The 27,174-nt window shown below is 43.3% G+C and overlaps 1 protein-coding gene across 1 annotated transcript in view; it reads right to left on the bottom strand.

Annotated features, from left to right (window-relative positions):
- Ccny (cyclin Y) overlaps positions 1–26,345 on the bottom strand; it is a 110,036-nt gene extending 83,691 nt beyond the window's left edge. Inside the window, exon 1 of the mRNA XM_048367981.1 lies at positions 26,145–26,345. Within this exon, the coding sequence (XP_048223938.1) occupies positions 26,145–26,298 (154 nt within the window). The 5' untranslated portion in view covers positions 26,299–26,345. The remainder of the gene's footprint in view (positions 1–26,144) is intronic.
- Positions 26,346–27,174: the final 829 nt, after the last annotated feature.

Below are 27,174 nucleotides of genomic sequence, written 5' to 3'. Positions count from 1 at the left end.
GTTATATTATCACTGTTCTATAAAAGAAACGTAGCAGGATGAAATAAACTTCCTATGTGTGTCTGAGCTGTACCATGGTGCCATTGGCAGAGGCCTGACTGGAAATGGCCTTTGTCTAATGAGGACTGAAAGCGGGGACTTGGAATCTGCACTCAGAACCACTGTCCCCACACCAACCTCAGGCTCTCTTCTCTTAGTTCCAATGGCATACATAGTTATCCCTTTTCCCATTTTTTATCACTTCTATGAAGGACTATGACCACACACACCATTCCTCAATGTATGTAAAATATCTGGTAGCCAAAACAGGATTTGAGGGGGGTGGGGGAAGGATTGGGTTCTTGTTTATTTTGGGGGGTTTTAGGAAGTGAACCCAGGAACTCCTGATTTACACTTCCCAGATCAAATCAGTTATCTGCTGGCTTTGGGTGCTTGATATATGAAAATTGATCTATTTCCCTGCAGGCTCAAACAAAGTCATGTTTCTCTTGTTGTTTTTTCAAGTTTCTCACTTCTAGTGGAAGAGAGACTTCCTTGAAAAGATGCAATGAGCAGAGCAGAATAATTTCTATGCCTCTGCATTCCTCCATTCCCACATACAGGCAGATACAAAATACACATCACTGTGGCCAAGCTCATAAATACCACCTAGGCCACAAAGGGAAGGTTCCCATTTTACTGCTCCCTGTCTTGGACGTTCACAAGCCCTAATATATAAAGAGCATTTAGCAGTTCTGTGGCATTATCTCAGCTTTTCACTAAAACTGAGCGAATGATTCCATTTCTACTTGCAGCACAAATTCCACTTTACACTTAATAGCTTCAGCCTCAAGCTCCACTGATGATTTCTCCTAAAGAAGACATACTCCAACAAGCCATTGGATTAGAGCTTTTTTAGACTGCCTGGAAATGGTATTAGCTGAATGTGTCACACAACAACCTGCTGAAGGCTTTCTGGAAACTACTGATGAACAAAGAGAAAGGACTGCTAGAGAGGCAAACCATTCCTAGTAGCTTCCCTCATCATTCTTCTTGCTCTGTCAATGACACACAAGGAAAACGTGTTGATCACAAGAGTCTTGTAGTAAAAACTGGTACAACTCTCTGGAGCACAGCCAATCAACTCTTGGTTAAGCAAGAGTTAAAAACAAATTGACACTCATTCACCCCATACACAACAATGACATGCTCATGTTCATGAGCTTTATGATTTTTCTAAGGAACAATGAAAAAAGATTGTATCTCACAGATCTTTAATTTCAATCTGAAATTGTAATGGCCAGACCTAATTCACTATAAAGTCTAAAATGTTGGCTATGTTCTACAGAATCCTACAAAATGAACAAATACTTGCAAATACTTCTAATACTTGCAATAATAAAATCAATCCTAACTATATTGGTTAAATACGTCATTAAACCCTGATTTTTTTTAAATTTTCATTGTATTATGTTTTCAGCTCTCATTGGAGGGCCTTTCAAATGTATTCCACTTTTGGACTGTATACAATGTGCATAATTTAATACCAAATACTTTTTTAATTACTGGTTTCAACACAATTGAAGAACACAGGTCTGGTTCCCTTAAAATACTGAAGAGAAACCAAGAAAGAGTAGCACAAGCAAAAATTTCTATAAAATGTTCAGCATTTGTAACACTTAACTTTTCAGTAAAGAAAAACACTTTTTAAACATTTTAACTGAAACTGTCCATCAGCAAATTTTGCTTTCCCCCTAAGCTACAGACATCAAAATTTCATGTTGTCAACGGTGCTATTCTGTTAGTGACTTCATTAACTAGAGCAGACAAGTTAAACTGCTTGCCCAGACACTCCGTATGTGGCAGAACGCAAGCTCTAAGCCATTCTGCTTGCCATCTACAAAATCAGTTCATTCTGTGGCCCTTGAAAGGCTCTGCAGAATTAGATTACCACTATGACCATCCACCAAGACAATTCTAACATAGTTCCTCCAGAGGACAGCCTTTGAGCCATCAAAACACTGCAAGGTTTAACAAAGACACACATTCCAGGTGTTTCCCCACATATACTCTAGTCGCTCAAAATTAGGCCAGGCCATGTCACTGGTTCAGATCAAAAGGATCAGTTATGTGACTCACTTCTCAGTAAGGCAGATAAGCAGGCCATGTCATCTCCCTTCTGTTTGAAATGACCCTGGAAAAAGTTGCCATGAGATGAATGAGGGCCACCTACCCTTCATATGATTGTTTCGGCAAGAAGTAAATGTGTTGTGTTGAGACCTGACAACTTGGAATGTTAATGGTTGCAGAAGCTAGCACTAATGATTACACTGACTAGAAAAAAACAAGAGATCTGGAACATGCTGCTGCCCCGAATTTCCTTTTTCTTCCATAAGTCACACAGAGTCATAGCTGCAATTTGATCTTCAGGACACAAGTCTACTGTAAGCAAGTGATTCAAAGCCTTCCCAGCAGCTGTACCTCCATTCTAACCCATTCATTAAGAACTGTTCATGTTTGAAATAGTACAATAGTAACCAAGCAAAGCACTGCTACACATCCTTACATAATGAAAAGTCCCGTAGACAACAATGAACCCAGGCCTTGTTCTGGGGTATCTTCAATAATACTCTTGGGTGAAACTATTACAGTCCAATCTGGAAAATTGAGAATTATTTAGCCATGTGGCTTAATGTCTCTCCAAATCAATAACTTTCCTTATGACACATCCCCCAAATGATATTCTTATTTCTTCACAACCTAAAGGATTACTGTTTTAAGTAGAATATTATAACGTCTGTAAAAGCCACAGCTTCATTAACGTAGGTGGTGGGTGGCCAAGAACCACAGAAATGCTCAAAGCCTCAAGCAATGACACCTGAGTAGCACACCAAAGCATGACACCAAGGCATGCCTGACAGACCTGATACAAATGCCAACTTTTTTCCTTCCTTTTAAAAATCAGCTATCAACAGTGCTGTTACCTCTTCTGAAGTTTCCTTAACTAGTGTTACTGTCAAGACTCACTAAGTTGATATGGTAAAAAGTTTTAGATTTCAGAGCCATGCCTATTTTTAAATTAAGGTTATGCCATCTGTAATATCAGACTAGTTTAATTTCATCTACAAGTGACAGAAATCCAAAATGGTCCAAACCCCCCGCCCCGTAACAATGGCTTAACCAGGATGGAAATTACATCCTCTTTGATATAAATGTAGGTACAGTAGTCTATGACAGATGACAAAGAATACCTGAAGTAGAAGCACCTCCGATTTGTTCTTCTCTCAAGTCATGGCTTCTGCCTCAGGAGCCAAGAGAGCTGCTCTGATTCCAATCATCAGAGCCACAATTTTTTCAGGAAGGAATAAAGGTCACGATGGAATGGAAAAAAAAAAATCACCTATCAAAAAGATTGCTTAAGGCTTTTCTCTAAAGGACTGTAGGGGGAAAAGCAACCATTTCTTCCAGACATTCAATTCGTCAACACACTTCTTATCAAGAGAAGAAGTCTTTTTTGAGGCCACCACAATTCCAACTGCTCAGCTCAAGATCAAGATGATTACAGTTTAAGACCAGCACAAAGCCAGGCACCAGTGGCTCATGCCTGTAATCCTAGCTGCTCAGAAGGCTGAGATCTGAGAATCATGGTTCGAAGCCAGTCTGGGCAGACTCAGAAAAAGCAGGAAGCGGAGCTGTGGCTCAAGTGGTAGAGCACTAACTAGCCTTGAGCACAATGAGGCTCAGGGATAGCACCTAGGCCTAGGACGGGCAAAATAAAAATAAAGTAAAATCAGCACAAAAAATTAGTCCGGTCTCATCTAACCAAAACAAGCCAGGTGTCGTGGCACACATCTGTCATGCCGTGTACACAGAGCACAGTAGGAATCACTGCTCTAGGCTGGCCTCTGGCACAATCATGAGATCTTATCTGAAAAGTAACTAAAGCAAAAAAGAATCATGTTAGGGCTCAAGTGGTAGAGTGTCTTCCTAGAAAACCCAAAGCCCTGAATTAAAATCCCAATACTGAAAAAGCAACTGTTTGTAGAGTGACATAGTCAAAGGTGGCATTGCTACTTGACTGGCCCACAGGATGACTTAACCCTCTCCCACATTTTAAAGACTTGACAGGAAGGAGCTCCAACAATGTTATCTGGATGCAGACAGGAGGCTGATTCCTCTGGGCCTCCATACTCCCTAGGTACCTCCTACCCAGGTATCTTTGGGGAGAAGAGAAGTCAACAGATCTGACTTCTTAGTGGTGCTTGAGTTGGTTATCTCTTGGTCTTTTTTCTTGTCCTCTACACCAGACGGAATCCTTCACAGAACTGTCAGTGTCAAGGCATGGTTGCAATCAGATTTTGGCTCTTCAGCTCAGCTACTCAAAAACCAGCTGTGTTGACAATCACCTCATTTCCGATCGATCAGACTACTTTAACTCTAATCCTCTTTAGCATATGGATATCCTGGAGGTATCATTTAAAAGTTCAGTTCACATGTTGATTTTACTCTTACAACCTCTACTGCTGCTGGTGAACTAAATCACTGCCTTGTACCATGGAGTAGAAGCTATGATGCAAACGTCTCAAAATTCTATTTTGAAGTAGACTGCCACTCCGATTCTCCCTTTTGCTATTCGTGTTTTTAGGTAATCCTGTCTCTGGACCGTGAATGGGACCTGAAACTTGATTCTAATCAACAGAAAATGGCACAGACAACATTTCTTCCCCAGGCAAGTCTTCACCACAGCTGGCACCTTATTTGCAGACTTTGGAGAGACTGTACAGCAGGCAAGGAACCCAACTATGTCAGAACTCTACCCATGCCCCACCAAAACTGTGATATAATGTGCTTGTTGTTTTAAGGTGATAAATAAAACCAACTAATGTTTTTAATGTGTTTAAACACTAGAAATTATCGGGATAAAAGAGTATCTGTAATTCTACCTTCTGAGAAGCTTAACAGCAGAAGAGAGCTGACAAACTCAAGTTCAACCTTCACTGGCTCTGCCTCTCCCCTTTATGAAGTCATGTGCCTTCTAACTATCCTAACTCCTGATCTCTACATCCCATCACTTCTCAGTTCAGTCCTGACAAATAGGTTCTTTCAGTCTCTGCCCCATTTCACAGCCCAGCACAACTGGAGGGTTCTTTCCTTAGGAAACTCCAAATGTTCTAATGGTCAGTCACAGTCACATGCTAAGCCCTTAGTTTAACTGGACTAAGGTGGTATTTGACAGACACCCACTCCCGGCTAGTTCAACCATTCCCCTGAAAACCAAGACTGAATGTCAACTCCTCGGGGACTAAAGCTCCCCTGCCTCTGTTCTTGGAAATATTGCTGTTTTTATATTTATCATGTTGCATAGCAACTTATTTAATCGTAACTCCTTCTGCCTTCTGGACTGAGCTCCTCTTATTGATCACTGAATCCTCCATGCCTTAGGAAAACTTGATTCTTGTAGACAATCAATTCATGTTAAGTGAATCACTGTCTATCATAAATTGGATTACTGTTCCCAACCAAATATCTCCCTGTTCCCTACACCAGGGTTCTAACTACTACCCTGTCATAGGCTGTGAGTGTTCACTTCTCCACCTGGCTGCCTTTAACCACATGACATGTTTGGCCAATGAGATGGAAGAAACATGACATCCTCCCAATCCCTCAGGGCCTGCATATTTAGTCAGCCTCTTCTACACTCATGCCCACCCCACGATAATAACATGTCCAGAACCCAATAAGAATTACTCCTTCTCTGGGTCCTGAATAAAAACACCAGGAGCTAAATGTATGACCAACAGCCTACTTGCTGTTATCATGTAGCATGAATGAGAAGTAAAGGTTTGTTACTATAACTGGGTAAGGACATTGTGCTGCTTACATATAAAACCATCCCAGACTTTCCAGACTAGTCCAATCACCAAGTATCAGCTTAAATATGTACAGTTAATGCCACATTCCCAGCTTTTTAATGCATCACTATTGTATCATTATAAAATATATCTTTAATATTCAAATACTAGAACCAAGATATGACAAGGACAGCTGCACATCCATGTTCATTGCTGCACTGTTCAAATTTGTTCAAATTTTTCAAAATTGAGAGACACAGGGTAAAAAAAAGACAAACAACTACAAAAGCAATACTTGCAAAACTGTTTGGTGTAAGTGAACTAAACACCTCATGGGGGGAAAGGGAAAGGGGGAGGGGGGAGGGGGTATGAGGGACAAGGTAACAAACAGTACAAGTAATGTATCCAATGCCTAACGTATGAAACTGTAACCTCTCTGTAAATCAGTTTGATAATAAAAATTTGAAAGAAAAAATGGTATTCAGCTTCATCAATATTTTCTAACCAACATGTATTTTTCCCCAAAATTTACATCTTCCCAAAGTCCCATAACATTAACCACTCTAGAGGTAGTTCTCTAGACAGCAATGCTTGTGTCACAAGAACACATTAGAAAACTGGGAGAGAGTGAGGGAAGGGCGTGACACTGTCCAAAACAGAAATGTATTCTCTACCTGTAACTCCTCTGTACATCACCTTTTTACTGGTGGGTCATGGGGCTTCTTGAACTCTGGGCCTTGAACTCCGAGCTCTTCAGCTCAAGGCTAGCACTCTACCACTTGAGCCACAGCACCATGTCTGGTTTTCTGGTAGTTAATTGGAGGTAAGAGTCTCAGGGGTTTTCTGCCCAGGCTGGCTTTGAACCATGATCCTCAGATCTCAGCCTCTGGAGTAGCTAGGATTACAGGCCTGAGTCATGAGCACCTGGCTGAACATCATCTTTATAATGACAATTTTTTAAAAAACTGTAAAAGACACATTTGAAATGTGAATTCTTTGATGCTGGGAATATGGCTTAGCGGTAGAGTGCTTGTCTTATATATGCATGAAGCCCTGGGTTCGATTCCTCAGTGGAACATAAACACAACAAGCCAGAAGTGGCGCTGTGGCTCAGGTGGTAGAGTGCTAGCCTTAAGCACAAAGAAGCCAGGGACAGTGCTCAGGCCCTGAGTCCAAGCCCCAGGTCTGGGAAAGAAAAGGGGGGGTGAAGGGGAGGGAGGGAGGGAGGGGAACTCGTGGCAGCTCTTTATATCTGGCTCTGAAACAAACCCCCAGTGATTCTGAGGCAGGTCCAGGTAAAATAACAGAGTTCCAACAAATTCTGCTGTCCTATCTAGAAGTCTTTTCAAAATTGAGTATGTATGCCTGAAATGATACCTGTGTCTTGTAAGTTCTTCTGCCTCCTAAACATCCATAATGTTTAACCGGGCTCTTTAGCACTCTACCTGGAAGCAAAGTCACACTGGCCAGCTTACAGGACATAGCAGCTGTCTGTCCTCCCTTTAGAAAAGCGAGGATAGAATTTACCTCAACTTGTGACCTTTCCCACTGTGGTCTCAGAGTTCATGTGCAATGTTTCTGTGTGCACATGTGCTAGTTCCCTTAGCATCTGGCACAAAAAGAACTGCACAAAAAAAAAAAAGCAGTTTCTCTACTTTTTTCTATCTGGGCACAGGCTAGTGTGCAAATAGAGCAGGGGCAGGAGCAGGGATGGGGAGCAAAAGGAACCACAATGTTCCATTCATAGCCTCTTCCACTTACTCAGAATATTTCTTTCTTGGTCCTGCTTATGATATAATAAAAACTCTGTATTATTTATTGTACCCTTCTCGTCGGTGTAAGGCTCCACTTACTCTGGGCAAGTGACATCTTTCATTATAAGTTAGTGCTTCTCGGCCCCATGCTAGTGGCTCCCACCTGTAGTCCTAGCTACTCAGCAGGCTGTGATTTGGGGACTGCAGTTCCTGGACAGGAAAAATACAGACGCTGATCTCCAACTTACCAAAAAGCCAGAAGTAAAGCTACAGCTCACATGGTAGAACACGAACCTTCATCAACAAGAACAGAGAGAGAGCACCCGGGCCCTTAGTTCAAGCCCTAGTACGAGGGAGGGAGGGAGGGAGGGAAAGGGGAGGGGAGAGAAGTCCGTGCTTCTCATGAGTCTACCATAGGTGCCTTCTCTTAGGAGGAAACAGAAAAGGCAGAGGATTTTCCCACATGTACTTTTTTTGTACCATGTAAGTGGTATTTAAGAATAACATATTTTTTTCACACAGAAGCAGGGCATTTCTACCAATATATTGTTTTTACTTTATTTTCATGTGTGTTATTTAACCGTTTTCTATGCTGTCTTATCTGCAAATTATCTGAAAATCTGTTAAAATTAGTTTTATATTTTAAATTTTAGAACTATGTTTTTCTGCTCTTCAACCTCATTACTAAGATTTCTTTCTGTCCACAGCTGCCATTCCCAGCTGCCTACAGTACTTGCACACTGACTCAGACTTCTTGGCATGTGAAAACACACCCTTGTACAGCCCCCCACCCTTAGAAGCCCAGACAGCAGCTATGGTAACAACATGCTATTTACTCAAAGCCAGTACTAAGACCTGGCTGAGCCTACCAGCCTTCTCCTGCATAAGACCTACACCGGCAGTGCAGGCCTTCAAGCCTCCTCATGCTGATCTGAGCCCAACACAGCCAGCTAGTAACATCAAACAGAGGAGGGGGGCACTGCCCCAGACAGCACTCAGGTGAGATTAGCAGCTGGCCACCCTGGGCCTACCCATTAGGTTGCTTGCCAGAGCATGCCTAACTCGCCCACTCACAGGCCTAAAAACTCTTGGATGCAACAAACAGCCTAACAGTCCTTGGAAGAGGAAATAGCCTTTTTACTAAAACTCATTTCTGTGCTTAGAAATACACTTACTATGAGGGCAAAGAAATGTATTGCTATGCATGTCTGGGTCTGTTTCAAGGTTCAAAAAAAAAAAGTCTTTGTTTAGCTTCAGAACCCAAAAAACTAAAGAGTTAGGCAGGTGCCTGATGGAAAGAATATAAGTGTAGTCATAAATACACAATCTGGTTTCATCAACTTGTAAGCTTCTGACTGCCCCATCCTTAATACTGTCCATGTCCTCTAAACCAAGAGGGTTTTATATTCCTTTTCTCTTCAAAGTCCCCTAAGCCATTATATAACACTATATATATATATAATTCCTGCTAATTTTGAAAGATACCTATTTCAAATGGAGAAAAATGCCTTTGATTAAAACTAACCACTTCCTCCCTCTCCTTCCAAATAAATTTCAGAAATTCAAAATTTATCTGTTCCTGATAAAAGCAAGCTTTTGCTCGAGGAGGAGGCTGACAGGTAACCTTTTTGTGATGGAATAACAGCTGGAAGGAAAGCGCTCTAGGGTGTGCTGACAGATGCCAGGGCTTCAGTATCATCTCCCAGCCAATGGTGATTTAACTGGACAGAGAATCACTGTCATCATCATAAATACTGGAAATAAAAACTTACCTATAGTCCTATCTGAGTCCAGGTGAGCAAACATTTACAGAGACTTTTGTACTTACCTCTGCCCCCACAGAATTCCCCTGTTACATGAGCTATAATATGCGACGTAAGATTCCACCAAGAAAGTAGGAAGCATGCCAGACAACACAAATGAAACACAACTGTCACCAGAGGAAAAGTAGTTGTCAGCCACTGTGCCCATAACTCTGGTACGACTCTGCATGTTCTTCAGGGTTAAGTAAAAAATCTTTTGAACTGCTTTTGATCTTCTCCTCCCAAAAGAAACAAAGTGAAAAGTGCAATAATAATAGGATCAATGCCACAATATGTCTACTACTTAAAATGAAAAACAATACTCTGGGAGTTCATACCAGGGTTTCCATAGCAACTGGTTAACAACTCAACTTGAAACATCAACCATCCAATGCTTTTGACTACATATGTAGAGCAGATGGAATTCTCAAATATACTGCTGGGAGTATATACTAGCACAAAAATCTGGGGAAAACTGTCCACAAAGCAATACATGTAGAAACAAAAATTCAAGTACCAAACCACATTACATCTCAAGTGTCACCATTTTAAATTTATAACACAATACTACCACTGCAACTGTTTCTTAGCAAGAAGAGTGGCTAAGGAAATTAGAGAAAATGACACCGTGATTTAAATTCCAGTGATATCCCAAGCTTGCTGGTAGCACGAGCTCAAGCAAACAAAGATCCATGTCTTGTGTGGCAACCCCACTGTTACAGGTTACACTTACAGAAACGATCACGGAATCCCAGGGGGACAAAACATAATCAAGTATGGGTGAACCATACAGGAAATCCCAATGGCAACACAAGGAGAAGCAACAAGACAGAACACCAAAAATATAGCTGATTCCCAAAAACTCTAAGCTTCCTCTCCCTGAGTTAACAGGTGACAGGATCAAGTGTCTTCAGTAGGGTAGCAGGTCTTGTATTACTGACATAGAAATCCTGGAAAGAACTCTACGTAAATTCTGGAAATTAAGAAAAACTCAACTCAAAAACTCAATTTAAAGTTTTGCTAATATAATGGACACATTCAAAAGTATTATTGGTGGTGGTGATGTTTAGTTTTGTTTGGGGTACTTTCTGTTTGGAAGGGGAGCAAAGGGGCGCACAAAAGAGGAGGGAGGAAGGGTGAACAAATGCAAGCATGCTATTCAGTATACACTACATAGAAAATGAACTAACTACGTAACTTGTGGACAGAGATGGAGGGGGTAACTGGGGAAAAGCCAAGGAAAGGATGACATTGTCTGAAAAAGGAAACGTACTCATTACCTGACTCACGAAATGGTAACCACTATGCTACACCACCGTAGTAATAAAAATTGCTTTTTTTAAAAGTAAGTATCAGGGCTGGGGATATAGCCTAGCGGCAAGAGTGCCTGCCTCGGATACACGAGGCCCTAGGTTCGATTCCCCAGCACCACATATACAGAAAACGGCCAGAAGCGGTGCTGTGGCTCAAGTGGCAGAGTGCTAGCCTTGAGCGGCAAGAAGCCAGGGACAGTGCTCAGGCCCTGAGTCCAAGGCCCAGGACTGGCAAAAAAAAAAAAAAAAAAAAAGTAAGTATCAGGAACAGGCCCTGGTGGCTCACCTCTGAAAGTCCTAACTACTCAGGAGGTTGAGATCTGAGGATCACGGTTCAAAGCCAACCTGGGCAAAAAAGTCTGTTGAGACTCTTATCTCCAATAAACTACTCACAAAAAGCCAGAAGTGGAGCTACGGCTCAAGTGGGAGCACACTAGCCTTAAGCCAAAGAAGCTCAGGAACAGCGCCCAAGGCCTGAGTTCAAGCCCGGAGTTCAAGCCCCAGAACCAGGCAAAAAAAAACAAAGGAATTCGTGATGACTTAACTAGCACAGAAGATGGAATTCCATACCCTGAAGAGGAATACAAATGAAAACAGAAGACATAAAGGAAATAATAAGACCTACTACATGAGATTAGCAAAGAAGGAATAGGAAAGAAGCACTACAGAAACAAAATGTACCTCTCAATATTAATAATGGTTTAGTAAGCATCAATGGTCTACACTCTTTAGTCAAAAGATTCAGATGAATCACAAGCTGAATTAAAAACAAAAGTCCAACCATTTATTTCCTACAAGAAGCAAATCTCACTCAAAAATACAAACACAGTTTTAGGACAAAAAGATGAAAGATTTTTCCAAGCTAATCAACCTGGAAAGCAAGCAGGAGTGGTTATACAATTTCTGCTAAAACAGAGTTTAAATAAAAATTAGTCAGAATAAAGGTCACTTCATATTAATAAAGGTAACAATCCACCAAGAGGCAGTAACCACTAACGTACACAAATAAAATATGCCACACCCAAGCTCACTAAGCCAATACTGCTGGACTTACAAGCACTGACAGAGCCCAGCACAGTAACACAGATCATTAAAAAAAAAAAAAAAAAAAAAAAATCCTAGCTATGCAGGAGACTGAGATCTCAGGATTTCAGTTCAAAGCCAGCCCAGGCTGGAAAGTCCATGAGACTCTTATCTCCAGTTAACCACAACAGAAAACCCAAAGTGGAGCTGTGGCTCATACATAGTGGTAGAGCAGTAGCCTTGAGCAAAAGAGCTCAGGGACAGTGCTAAGGCCTTGAGTTCAATTCCCACAACCGACAAAAAGAAAAGAAAAGAAATCACGTCCAGTTACTCTATCAGAAAAGAAACTACAGAAAAAAAATTCAAACACATGGAAACTGAACTACAGATTGTTGAGCAGCCAATGGGACACTGAAGCAATTTGGGAGAAAAGTGAAGTTCCTAAAAAAATCTAACAGAAATGAAAGCACAACCTACCAGAATCTGTGAGATATTGCTAATGCAGTACCAGAAGAAAACTTCACAGCTATGAGCACCCATAACAAAAAACAAAGGGTTTAACCAGATGCCTGGATAAGGAACCGGCTCAGATGTCCCACAATAGATTAGTAGGTCCAAAAAATGTGGTACCTATATACAACAGAATTTTATACAACCATTAGAAAGAATAATGTCATTTGAAGGGAAATGGATTGATCTAGAGCAAACCATGTTAGGTGAGGAAGCCAAGATCAGAGAGACAAATGGTGCATGTTCTCTCTGATATGTGGAAGTTAGATCTAAAATGCACTGTGATAGGATAAATTACACAGGATTCTAGATAGTCACATACAATTAAGACCAATAGAGGGTAATCTTAGGAGAGAATCACAAACATGAAGTGCCTCTTCATATTTACATAAAATAATACATATTCTGAAACAAACTCCTAAGACATGGAAACAAAAGACTGTTTTTTCCTCTTCTGATGATTCTGTATTCTTTACCTTATATATGGTATATTCACATGCATATGTGTGGGAGTGGAAGGGGGCAGAAGTCAAGGAAAAAGTGAGAAAGTGTAGCAGTGGAGTGTACTAGACATTGATGAAAGTGAACCATACAACTCACGGGTGGAGATGGAGGGAGGGAATGGGAAAGAACTGAGGGAATTGATGACACTGTACAAAAGGAAATGTACTTACCACCTGACTCATGTAAATGTAACTCCTCTGTATATCCCCTCTATGATAACAATACAGTAAATTTTTTAAAGTTCTTTTGAACTTCAAAGAAAGCTATCCATCAATGGAGAAGTGGGAAACGACGGGAGAAAACAATCAGGAAAAATCATTCTGAGCAAAATATAATTACGTGCACTCTGAAATACAATAGTGAAATCCTTTGAGGATATATATACTACAGGGGAAAAAAAGGAAGGAACTGAACCAGGCTCAGACGTAAAGTGGAAGGGGAAGGCCTAACGAGGAGGGTGAATGAGGATGAATACAGTTAAGGTGGTTTATGTCTATCTAAAACTACAACAATAAAACCTGCTGAAACTTTTTTCAGGAGAATTGGGATGGAGTACACTAGTACAAGAGATAAGGTTACAGGAATTCACTTGTTTACTTATATAGAAATCTCACAACAGTTTAACCCCCCTTACACAATTAATGTATGCTAATATTTTTAAAGTTGGTTCATTGAAAAAGAAAACTCCTAGCTAATCTGACTAAAAAGAGGAGGCAATAAACCCAAACTAACAAAACTAAGAGTGTATCACAACAAATACCCATGAAATCCAGAGAGAGGATCAATCAAACAAGCTGGAAAATCTAGAAGATATGGACTAATTTCTAGTCATAACCAAAATTAAACCAAGAAGAAATAAACCGCTTGAACAGAAAAATAAATGAAGTATGAGAAAAATTCTCACAACAAATCTCTGGTCTAAACAGATTCACCCTTAAAATTCTGTAAGATTTTTAAAAACCAATATACTTCAAATTTTTACATGAAATAGAAAGGGATAGAATGTGATCATACTCATTCTATGAAGCCAGTATTATAGTCATTCCAAAGCTGGACAAAGACAGACCAACAATACAAAGATACTTATATGCAGAAGTCTAAACAGTGAGCCCAATATAACAGTAAGAATGGCTAATGAAATAAAAACAAATGTCTTAAAAAAAAAAACAGACATAGTAAAGTAAGGAGACTAAGTCTAAGCAAACAGCCTTAATGACAGAGAACATTCTTTAGTTTATAAATGTGTTTTGAGTTGGTGCCAGAAAAGTCTTACTCTCGAGCTCAGATGATTGGTTCTTGATTTCCTTTGATTGTGTCCCCATTTGATTTGTTTTGGTTTATATTTTACATCTTTGTTAGATTTGAGTACTCACTGGTTTTTTTTTTTTATTTGATTGTGTTGACACCTGATTTGCTTTCTACTTTAAGATGAATTCCATGCACCTTGTGTGGTTTTGGGCCACATAAACGAACAACATGTGTTAGCTGTATTCAGGGCAGTAAGGCTTTGTGACTGGAGTCCCCCTGCCACCCGCTAATGTTCCAATAAAGACTCCAAGTTCGACCTTTTAAGTGGTGGCTTCTGTTCACACAACTGGATCTACCACACAACAATAGGACTGGTGGTAAAAGCGCCTGCCTGGTTACCACAAGGCCCTGAGTGCCAATCCCAGTACCACCTAAATAAAAAAATAAATAACTGGACATAGAAGAAAAACTATGGTGGCTATGAAGGACCAGATGCCATGTGTTTGGTCAAATGAGTATCTTCTGATGGTCACAAATTTATTGTAAAAAGAGAACATGTGCTGACATCAGAAACAATAAAAGCCATCTTCAGTGTCCCAAGTCAATTTCATGAGAAAAGAAAACCCGATGAGGTAAATTTTAGAGATCCCTTCATGTGAGCTATCTAACGTATGCATGTATTTTACATACAAGATTCACTATACTAACAGATTCATGTGTCCTGATTTAGGGACAAATGTTGTACCTTCATCCCAAAATAACAGCTGCAGCCAGGCACCAGTGGCTCATACCTATTATGATCTTAGCCACTCAGGAGGTTGAGATCTGAGATTGCAGTTCAAAGCCAGCCAGGACAGAAAAGTCCATAAGACGCTTATCTCCAATTAACCACCAGAAAACAGGAAGTGGTGCTGTGGATCAAGTGGTAGAGTGCTAGCCTTGAGCTGACGAGCTCAAGAACAGCGGCTAGGCCCAGAGTTCAAGCCTCATAACCAACAACAACAACAAAACACCAAAAAAGACAGAACTAGAGCGGTAGAAGATAGCCTTGAGTACAAGAGCTCAGGGTCAGAACCCAGGCCCTAAATTCAAGCCACAGGACCAGCAAAAAAAAAAAAAAAAAATACAGCCCCCAGGTAGGACCATCAACTAAACATTCAGGGCAAATGACTTCCTTACTAGCTGGCTAGAGCAATAGTTTGGAAAATCGAAGGGAATGTTGACCTCAATTCTAATGTCCCTTATTACTATAATTAGGATAATGGCTTTAATTGGGTGTTGTGGGACTAATTCATACAGGACTAATTCACATTCATAGAGACTGCCCTAACCAAACTTCCATATAATACTAATTGTTAAATACAGCCAAGGGAGAGAACTAAACAGAATTTGAAGAACAGAAAATAAAAAGAGGGGAGAAATGTGAGAAGAAAAAAAAAAGCAGTTTATTCTATCAAAGTAGGCTGCTTCCTTTCTGTCAATCTTGTGAGAATTGTTTTTCTGAAAATGAAAAGCTCCTGCTTTGGCCAGGTAGCGCCGCCCTTGCTGATTACATTATGGCTACATCCTTTTCCTGGTATACTTTTAGTTAACACATCCTGTAATCAGCTTACTAATTTAGTTATTAGTTACATCCTGTTAATAAAGACATATCTTTTTGCAGATTGCAAACCAGGGCTCAGCCAACCAGAGTGGAGGGGCAGGTCCTGCTGGGTTAGGGATAGAAAAGGAGCAGCCTATCTGCTCTGTGTGCTTGCTTGCCAGAAAGATTTTTGGTTAATGACACACCCTTCTGCAGTAGAAGTAAACTGCCTTGCCAAGTTCCTTTCCAGTTGATGTCCTTATTCCTATCCAACACCCCAACATCCCAAAGAACAGCTTCTGTACATGGGATGACAAATCTATCCCTAGAACCAAATACCTCTCCTTCTCTTAGTAGTTCCATCATATTCCTCATGAGATAAAATACGTTCATTGCTCCTGCTCAGTCCATCTTTCCCACTGACACCCACATGTGACAATCAGTACTGACAGTAAAGAGTGTATCATACACTGTTAGCTAACCTTACTGCTTTTTGCACGTTGGCACTGGACTACTTCACAGCAAGTTAAGTAGATTTCCATGATGTCATATCTGCAGAAGTTCCTCAAGATAACAGGCAAGTTACTGATGTTCCTTCCTGTACACAGAAAAATGGAAAAACTGACATCTGAAGATCAACAGTGAGAACATCTCATCATATAGCAGGGGAAGTACATGAGCATAGAGCTCAGTTCACTCAGCCCTGCTAATAACCAGTCACTGCCTGGCCAGAAATAACTCTGAGCCTTGGTTAAGGAAAGTCAAGGAAGATGGCCTGAGGCCCTCCAAGGATCTACACTCTATGGTTTTACAACTCCTAACATCAAAAACCCACTTTAATCCCAGAATAGGAAGGTACTTTCGATACCACATTATCTCAGACCCAGTAGGCCTGACCTTCAAGGCTCTGCAGTGGAGTAGACACAGGAATTGAATCAGGCCCCACCTACTGCTAGGGAGCTGGCAGATGGCAGTGCCTCTCAACAGCGCACCGTGGGCTATGCACTGTTCTACCAGTTACGTGGAGTCTTTTACTTCCAGTAAGTTACATTTTTCTGCTTTAGGAAAATTACTTTCAATCTGCAGATCCACAAAGCTATCAATCCCAGCAATCAGGAGACTATACCAAGAAGAGTCAACAAGAGAAAAATGAACTACATAAGTGCTCAAAATAAACACTGAATTAAATTTAAACCAATTATAAGAACCATAGATAATACTCACTCAAATAGTAATAATCAAAATCCTGAAAGTTCACCGGGTGCTGGTGGCTCACACCTATAATCCCAGCTACTCAGGAGGCTGAAATTTGAGGACCATGATTCAAAACCAGACCAGGCAGAAAAGTCTGTGACATTCTTATCTCCACTAAACTACCAATAAGGCCAGAAGTGAAGCTATGGCCCAAGTGGAATAGCGCCAGCCTTAAGCATAAGAAGCTCAGAGACTTCCCAGGTCCTGGGTTCAAGCCCTAAGACCAGCACACTTACACATGTACACACACACACACACACACACGAAAAAAAATCCTAAAAGTCAAGGAAAAACTTAACTCCAAATTTGAGGTGACGTATTTTATTGAAAGGCCAAAAACATATCTCTTATCTTACCTATCTATGCACTAATTCCAAACTTGAATTAAAAATTTATAAAGGAGCAGGGTGCTAGTGGTTCACGCCTGTAATCCTAGTTACTCGGGAGGCTGAGATCTGAGTATCACAGTTCAAAGCTAGCCCAGGCAGAAAAGCATATGAGATTCTTAACCTCCAATTAATCACCAGAAAATGGAAGTGATGCTGAAGCTCAAGTGGTAGAGTGCTAGCCTTGAGCAAAAAGACCTCTAGGTTAACACCCAGGCCCAGAGTTCAAGTCCTAGTACTGGCAAAAAAAAAAAAAATTTGTAAAGGTCTGGGATTTAGCTCCATGGTATACTTGCCTAACATGAACAACAAGTCCATGTTTTGATCCCTCTCCCCTACCATAGAAAATTAAGTGGGGGTGGGGAGGGGTGATTGTGAAACTGGATGTGTAATACATCCCCGTAATCCCAGGAGAATAGAATTTTCAAAGCCCTACTGGGTTACATACTAAAACCCTGTGTCAACACAAGCAAACTTTGTAAAGGAGTTCACTACATATAACAGAATACCTTCAATAATTTATTTTCCTTTTTTATTCACCAAGAACAGAAGTAACCATCTTATATAAATGTTGCTTATATAAATGTTTTAAGCACTACACTCACAATTGTGCAACGTGTCTAATACATATGATTCTGTTTCCTATTCATCCTTCAGACTCACAGGTCTATAATCAGTTGTCTAAAGTGGAATTACTGTAGCATTCAGAGACTGCTGCACACAGCAAACTGGCACAGATGTCATTGTAACCGCTAACAATTATCTTTGGTGAATCCAGCTATATTTCTCAGCACCCAAGATCCAGCTGTCATGTGTAGAGGCACTGCCGATACACCCTCTGTTGAGCACGCCACTCACATTTATCATACCCCCAAAGCCCCACTCTATCCCAAGTGGATGACAAAGATCATTAAGTAATGACCCAGAAATAATACTAGCTATCCCAGGTCATGTGTCTATAAACTAATGATACTAGTTTGAAAGCTCTTTCAATCAGAGTAGGGTAATCATGAAAGAGTAGATGCTTAGCCTAGACATTTTAGGATTCCCTTTATAGACCTGTCTTTAAGGTCAACTTTTAAGTCATACCTTAAAAAAGTAAGAAAGGCCAAGCACCAGTGAGTCATGTCTGTAATCCTAGCTACTCAGGAGGCTGAGATCTAAAGATCACAGCTCAAAGCCAGCCCAGACAGGAAAGTCCATGAGACTCATATCTCCAATAAGCTACCATAAAAGCCAGAAGTGGAGGAATGCTATCCTAGAGCAAAAGAAATGCATAGACAGCACCCAGGCCTTTAAGCACCAAGACCAGAAAAAAAAGGTTCTTTCAAAGTCAAAACTAATCTATAAAATGACAAAATTCTGACAAAAGTGAAGAAAAACAGATTTCAAGGCTTTTTACTTCTGTATTTTAAAAGCCACCTCCTAAGCAAGGCAACAGAACTGCTTGGAGCAAATCAAGCCCTGAAAGTGACCTATCTTGTCAGAGTCAATAAAAGACTTTTTAGGAAAAATATCTCAGAACACAGGGACCTGTTAGTTTGTGTTTTGTCTGACTGACAGTACTCAATTTTAGCTTTAGCACATTCATTTTCTCCAAGCTAGCAGATTTGAAAAACAAAAGACAAAAAAAAAAAGAATAACAAAAGACAAAAAGCAGGTACATCTTGAGAAGCTGAGAAATGGAAAGAAAAGGTGGGTTAGATATTCTTCTGAGCTTTCTGCAATTCTGTGTCTAGACTATCCCTTAAAAAAATAGCCACAGGGCACAGCCAGCCCCTGTGAACCTGGTACAAGAGTGTTTGAGCTTATTGTTTCAGCCCACCAACTCCCCTTTATTAAAAGCCTTACCTGAATACGATAAAACACATTTATGTACACCTCAAAAACTCAATCTATAAACAATTTTTGTACATTGAAAAGAAAAAGTCCTGGGGTTTCCTTCCGCTTCCATCTAAGGATGTGTAAGGATGTGTGCTGCTACTGCTGAGAACATGGCCCTCTTGACATGGTCAGCAGACACATGGCCTGGGTGGACTGTATCATCCCCAGAGCCCAGAGAAAGCTGTTCAAAGATTCATCCCACTGATCACTGCATGGAGACACACTGTGATTTTGGAAAGATGCAACACAGATGAGCAAAGGAGTTCTAGAAAGAAAGGTATTTCTATCTCAAATTCTATAGCCAACAAGCTCCTGTTCAAAGGCTACACAAAACTTCAGGAAATCAACCTGCGTAGCTCTAACCAGCTGTGCTTCAGTATTGCCTTCAAAATTGCATCAGTCTTACTCAGGGAAAGACTTCTAGTTTCTCAGGATATGGACAGTTCAAATACAACTTGAAGCACACTTCACACTTAGAACAAGAAAATTAATTATGGGTACTATGTTCACAATGACATGTTCATCTAGCACTTTCGGTCAATTAAATATTCTGGCCTTGCTTTGATCCTTTCATACTACACCTCAGAATGAAAGGCAAGGCAGTATATACTGTTTAAGAACTTTTTAAAACAGAAAAGGAAAGTGAGGCTCAGCAGACAGGTTCTTCACACAAGTCATGAATTTAACACACTTTCAGGAGCCCTTGAGAAGAGTCTCTCTTTGAATTTTCCCCTCCCTTTATTCTTCATGAAAGACAAAAGAGGTTACTGATGGGGCTCAGGAGCACAGAGAAGAAGTGGTGTCCCCCAAGTCTCTTAGCAACAAAGGCCTCTCAACACATGAAAATTGCTTCAAGGTAAGTGAACTTGCTGCCTTCTTCCAGCTTCAAGCTGGAAACGACACTGAAAACAAAAGTGGGGCTTAGATCTACCATTAATGCAATGGACTTTCTTACCAAACTATTGAGTCATGAAAGGATTCGTACTCTGAAGTATGCCAAATATGATATTGTCAACAGCCCTCCTGGGAAAGATACCAAACACTGCATTCTTAAAAGTATGTCCAGCAGGCCACACTTGGAGCTAAATCCTGATTCTGTAAGATTAAAAACAGAATCTCTGGTCACTCTCACATGTCTGGCTTCCCGTATCTTTTCTATTCCATTCTGCCCACTTTGTGAAAAGAAATAAATTTAATCTGTGTCAGTTTCACATGGACAAAAATGTAAAACCTTCATGTCTTGTGAAGATAATGAACATATACCATTCCATAAAATTGATCTTCACTTCTAAAAAGCAGGTCGAAAAGAAAAACAATACCAAGTACTGTTAACAAAAGCATCCATGCTGTAACTGTAAAAATCTCTTAAAACGGGTGTGGGACAGGTACCAGGAGGTTCAGCGTCTAGACACCTGCCACTCCCAGTTAGCTGTCACAGGGCGACTGCGGCCAAGGTCTTGGCAAGTGATTGGAGATAAATTCCAACTGACAAGAACTTCAGCTATCTTAAACACTTAGTTTTGTTGCCTGTAGAAGGAACAGAACAATGTTCAGATTATGAAGATAATTCAGGTCAATTAATTAGCACGTCTGGACCCAGAATTAACAAGGTAAATTTACTTGGGCACTACCTAATACAGGAACTGAGTGACCTGGGCAAAAGGTTCACTTCTCAGTGATTGTTTTATAATCTGTAAAAATGAGGATATCTTATAAATCTTACAAATTAAAGAAGATGCTTAGTGTAGTGACTCAAATCTGAATCCCGGCTACTTGGGAGGCAGAGATCAATAGACAGAAGTTCAAGACCAGTCTTGGTAAAAAAGTTAGTGAGACCTCTCCACATCTTAACCAGCCACATGATACATGTCACATATGCTAAGCAGAGCATTTGTCTAGCAAGTGTGCAAACAGATGACAGAGATGAGAAATGAGAAAGAGAAAAACAGAGAGAGAGAGAGAGAGAGAGAGAGAGAGAGAGAGAGAGAGAGAGAGAGAGAGAGAATATGAATGGCCAGATAGGATTAAATGGGTTGTAGATACTCAAAGAAACCAAGAGCAATATTTAAGCTCACACTACAAGAGGTACATTAAAGACTTTAAATTGTTCCTATCTCCCATCCAGATAACAAGTAAAATGTTTCCAGCTGTCTTCCGATGTTAAGATGAGGCCCCCAGACTTCTAGCTCTAACTACAGAAAAATCAAGATTTTATTTTATTGCTTTATGTCCAATATCACACTTCACAATGAGCAGAAGAAAATCAACATGAGTTGGCTATGTTACAACTGAATTTGTTCATCTTTTTGGCTTATGATGTACTTAAGCCTTATTTTGATCTGCAAGGATGTAAGACCCCCAACTAAATTCATTCATTGGAAGAGACGGGGAAAAAATATTCAACATATCACATTGTTATACAGATTTCCTTTCAGTGTAGGTTTTTTTCATACTTTAAAACTTTCATACTTGGGGCTGGGAATATGGCCTAGTGGCAAAAGTGCTTGCCTCGTATACATGAAGCCCTGGGTTCAATTCCTCAGCACCACATATATAGAAAAGGCCAGAAGTGGCGCTGTGGCTCAAGGTGACAGAGTGCTAGCCTTGAGCAAAAAGAAGCCAGGGACAGTGCTCAAGGCTCTGAGTTCAAGACCCAGGACTAGCAAAAAAAAGAAATTCAGTGTGAAAGTTTCCACTATTCAGTGATCCTATTAGTTAATAAGAGGTAGGAGGGCTGGGAATATGGTCTAGTGGTAAAAGTGCTTGCTTCAAATACATGAAGCCCTGGGTTTGATTCCTCAGCACCACATATATAGAAAAAGGCCAGAAGTGGTGCTGTGGCTCAAGTGGTAGAGTCCTAGCCTTGAGCAAAAAGAAGCCAGGGGCAGTGCTCAGGCCCTGAGTCCAAGCCCCAGGACTGGCCAAAAAAAAAAAAAAAGCCAACTTTCATACTGTCACACTTTAAAACTTTCTTAACTTCATTTCCAAGACTACCACATCTGCCACCTCCCAGGCTAACACACACACACACACGCACACACACACTTCCACAGTCACCCTGTTTTCATTATTTCGCGTCCTTTTCATTCTCTTTCCTCCATTCCTGGCCATCACACAATGAGTGCAAATGACAATGACAAAGATGGCCTTCAATGGATGGCTTCACTCTTTCATTGACAAACACTACAAAGCATATTCAAAGAATCAGGCAGCATTGTAGTCACTTGGTTTGTATCAGTGAACAAAAACTCCCTCTCTGTAAGATGCCCATACAGGAACTGTGGTGTAGAAACTATACACTGGACACTGAGGTGACTGAAACCAAGCCTGAAGTTGGTAAGGGAGATAACCAAAAACATACAAGCAGAGCATTCCAATCAGAGCAAAGGCCCTGGGGTGTATGAGTGTTTGCTGTGGTCTAGGATCAGCACAGAACAAAGGCAGTGTGTCAGGAAAAATCAGCAAGCCAGAGATTGAGTGGAGGAGGAAAGCAGGCAGATCACAAAGGGCCTTGGAGTCCAACTGTAAAGAAAGAGCTTTTACTCCATGTACAGTGAGGAGTTGCTACCACGTCTGTGCACAAAGAGTGGTGAGTTTTACATTGGAACACAGCCTACAGGGCTGTTGTGGTGACAACAGACTGGAGGGGCAATGAGGAACCAGGAAGCCCAAGGAGGCTGGTGAAATGGACTGCTGAGAGGTCGTCCGACTGTGGACATATTCTGAAGGGGAAGAGCTTTGCTTTCCTAGCACACTGGGTCCAGGATGAGGAAGAAATTGAGTTTTCAATGATGGCAGGCAAACTATAACAGACCACTATGATACAGTTGTTCCAATAATTCTGGTTTATTGACCTCATCATATTTTGAGTTTTTTTTGTTGTTTGTTTTGTTTTTGGCCAGTCCTGGGCCTTGGACTCAGGGCCTGAGCATCCCCCCCTCCCCCCTTCTTCCCGCTCAAGGCTAGCACTCTGCCACCTGAGCCACAGCGCCCCTTCTGGCCGTTTTCCATATATGTGGTGCTGGGGAATCGAACCGAGAGCTTCATGTGTAGGAGGCAAGCACTCTTGCCACTAGGCCATATTCCCAGCCCCCATTTTAAGTTTCCTTTAGTCTACTTTTTTTAAGTTCCTCCCAGATAATAAATCTAGAATGAAAAATCATTGCAGAGTGATTAAATTTTTCTTCCAGAAACAATGGACATATCTATCTATCCTCTATCTATCCAAGAAGGTGATCCCAGGCTACTCTAGGTAAAATACTAGTTAAGCAATGTCTACCACTTACTGGCTTTGTGACTTTGAGGGAGCCTTTCCTCCTCTCTCAGCGTCATTTCTGTCTTAAAAGTATGGAGAACATTTCCCAGGGGTTGGATTGTGAGTGCTACATGAATAAACAAGAACCAAGCAAATTAAACCAGCATCTAGCATCAAGTAACCAATACAGAGGAGTTGCAATTATAGAATTGTGGCTCAAGTGGCAGACAGCCTTGAGCAAAATCAGAGCAGGGACAGCACCCAGGCCCTGAATTCAAGCCCCAGGACCAAAAAAAAAAAAAACCCTCTTCATGAAGACCAAAACACAGACTTCGTCCAAATAAAAGAACTCACAGTACCACTGCATTGTGTATGGCAAATCCTTGTAAGCCATAGTGTCAAATAGTGCTTACAATCACCTATTTTTTTCCCCAGTTCCATACTATGATCAATAATAACACTACTTAGCTTGGCTTTTAAAATGTGAATCATTTTGTTTTTGCTCTACCATTTTAAACATGAAGCATCCACTACCTATTAGTACACAACACGATTTTGCCTGTCAGCATTGACTGGGAAACAACTCTCTATAATGAGGTCATTCATTCATTCATTTAAAATATAATACTGATTTGGGCGCCAGTGGATTACACACCGGTAATCCTAGCTATTCGGGAGGCTGAGATCTGAGAATAACAATTCAAAGCTAGACTGGTTGGGAAAGTCTATGAGACACATCTCCAATTAACCACCAGAAAGATGGACGTGGCACTGTGGCTCAAGAGGTAGAGCACAAAAGCTCATACATATACTGGGTCCATCTGTATTATATGCTACACTTTCCTTCTAGGTGCTTATGGCTAGCACAATGCTAGCCTTCTAGGTGCTCTACAGAAGTGGATACATGCAAAAGAATAGCTATACTTCAAAGGCACTCACCTAGTATAAAATCAGAACTGTATCAGTCTTTTTTATATGTAATATTCATCTAATAAAGTTACTGCCTTAAAGAGATGGAAATGTCATTTAGAAGAATTTAATGGAAACCCAAATAAGAAAATTCTTTAGCAATATAAATTTGGTCTCCCACCTCATAGGACATGAATGATCCACCCAAAAGCCAAGAAGAATGAATTGAGGCAGTTGTGCCAATTTGTTCATACAAGACTTTTTTCAGATTAATTCCACTAAATTAATGGGGAGGGGAGCTTAAGAAAAGAAAACGTTGTCAGAAGCATGCTGTGAAAGCACTGTAGGAAGAAAAAAATGTAAGTGGTCATAAACTTGCATTTCCAATTTCAAATTTTTTTTTTTTTTTTTTTTTTTTTTTGGCCAGTCCTGGGCCTTTGGACTCAGGGCCTGAGCACTGTCCCTGGCTTCTTCCCGCTCAAGGCTAGCACTCTGCCACTTGGGCCACAGCGCCGCTTCTGGCCGTTTCATGTATATGTGATGCTGGGGAATCGAACCTAGGGCCTCGTGTATCCGAGGCAGGCACTCTTGCCACTAGGCTATATCCCCAGCCCTTCAAATATTTTTGGTTAAAAAAATATGTAAAACAATTTATGCATGATGAGTATTCCTTTGTAAATATTCTTAACCCACAAAATTTATTATTGGTAAAACAATGCTGGATACGAAACAGTCAACAGGATAAATCAAATACTCATAGGAGGCTGGGCATTGGTGGTTCACAGCTATACTCCCAGCGACTCGGTAGGCTGAGAGTTGAGGACTGCAGTTCAAAGCCAGTCTGGGCAGGAAAGGAAAGGCTGGGAGATTTTTTATCTCCAATCGATGATCAGAAAACCAGACGTGGAGCTGTGGCTCCAAGTGGTAGAGCCATAGCCTTGAGAACACAAGCTCGGGGACAGAGCCCAAGCCCTGAGTTCAAACCCCAAGACCGATTTTAAAATATCGGTGTCGTGATGAGCTCACTTCTTTTTCCCTTTTTTAACACAAATTCTAAGATGAACCGAAAATTGCCCAGATGCAGAGAAATGAGAGTAATTCGAGCCCATGTTTAAAACGAGGTGACAAGGCAAGAGATCCTGTCAATAGCAATGCCCAAGTGAAGCGTTCTTACTCCAATTCTGGAACCACTGCCCTTCTGAGGTTGGCTGGCGTACCTGTGCGGGCACAAGTAAGTGTGTATGTGTGGACACACACGCGGCATCCAGGTGCGCGTGTAGGGTGTACGGCTGGGCACATCTGGGCAGGTGGCACGGGGAGGGGGGTTGGGTGGATTTTAGTGGGGGAGGCCCGGCAGTGCTTCGGGGTGTACCGGGGACCCCGGGGCCAGTGATTCCAGTCAACTCTTCTCTTAAGCACTCAAAAACGGGAGATGGCTCCTCATCCCGTCCCTCCTCTTGCCCCCGCTCCCCACCCCCACCCCCGTCCCACTGAACTCGGCATCTGGCTGCGCGCCAAAACACGTTGGGAAACCCACCCTCCCCTCCGCCCGGGCCCCCCCTCCTCCCGCGTCCCCCAGCGACCGGCTGGCGCGCGCGCACACGCGCACAGCTCCGCCACCCCACGCCGGGCCGGGCCTGGGGGACCCCGGGACGCCGGTGCCGGCCCGACTCCCGCGGCCCCGGTCCCGGGGCGGGGTGGAGAGTGGCGGGGATCCCGGGGGCCCCGGTCCCGGGGCGGGGTGGGGCGGGGTGGCGGGGGCCCCGGTCCCGGGGCGGGGTGGAGTGGGGTGGCGGGGGCCCCGGTCCCGGGGCGGGGCGGGGCGGGTGGCGGGGACCCCGGGGACCCCGGCCCCGCGGCGGCCCGCCCGCCCGCCCGCGCGCGCTCACCGTCGATGTTCTCCCGGTCGCTGATGTGCTGCAGGTTGCAGCCCGTGTCCTCGCGGCTCAGGTCCGTGTCGGGCCGGTACGACTCCAGCCGGGAGTGGGCATTCCTGCGGAGCTTGGGGCTGGACGACACGCAGCACGAGGTCGTGTTCCCCATGGCGGGCGGGGCGCCCCGGGGCGCGGGCGGCTCCGGGCGGACGCGGGCGGCCGGGGCGCGCGGAGAGGCCCCGCCGCCGCCGGGGAGGGCGGAAGCCTCGGCCGGCCGCCGGCTCAGCAGCGGCGGCGGCGGCGGGGCCTCGCCATGGGCGGCGGCGGCGGCGGCGGCGGGACGGACGCGGCGGCGGGGGCGGCGGGCGGGCGGGGGCTCCGCTCAGCCTCTGGGCGGGCCGCGGGGGCCCGGCGGGCTCGGACGAGGCCGAGGAGCGCGGGGGTCAGCGCGACTGCAGTCGCCACGCCGAGCTCACCCCGCCGCGGCCATGGCGGGCGGCGCCGCGTAGGCCGCCTCCCCCCTTCCCGTTCGAAGCCCGCTCCTAAGGCGGCGGCGGCGGCGGCCGCGGCAAGCGGTTCCGGTTCACGCCGGAGACACACCGGTGCGTGCCCCGCGGGCGGCGGGCGTGGGCGCGGCCCTGGGCCGCGCGCGGCGGGGCGCCGAGGGGAGAGGCGCCGCGCGGAGGAGGATGCTCGCTCGCGCCCGCCCCCGCCCCCGCCCGCGGCGCCAGGCCCCGCCCCCGCCCGTGACCCCGCCCCCCGCGCCGCTGCTCCGCCCCCACGCCGGGCCCCGCGCCGAAGCCCCGCCCCCGCGCCGGGCCCTGCCCGCCGCGCCGCAGCCCCGCCTCCGCCGTGGCCCCGCCCCCGACCGTGACCCCGCCTCCCCCTGCCCTGGAAGCGGATGCGTCGGCGGGGGGAAGGCGCGGGGTCGTGCGCGGAGCCCTCCGCAGGCTCCGTGGGAAGCTGCTGGGGGCCGGCCGCCCTCCTCCGAGTCCCCGCCCCGGCGCTCGCTCCCCGGGGGCGCCGAGGCGAGGTGTGCGCCGGC

The sequence above is a fragment of the Perognathus longimembris genome, chromosome 18, assembly GCF_023159225.1.
Source record: "Perognathus longimembris pacificus isolate PPM17 chromosome 18, ASM2315922v1, whole genome shotgun sequence".
In the NCBI taxonomy this organism is placed as follows: domain Eukaryota; kingdom Metazoa; phylum Chordata; class Mammalia; order Rodentia; family Heteromyidae; genus Perognathus; species Perognathus longimembris.
The sequence above is the reverse complement of the archived record's forward strand: the minus strand, read 5'-3'. Positions and strand labels throughout refer to the sequence as shown.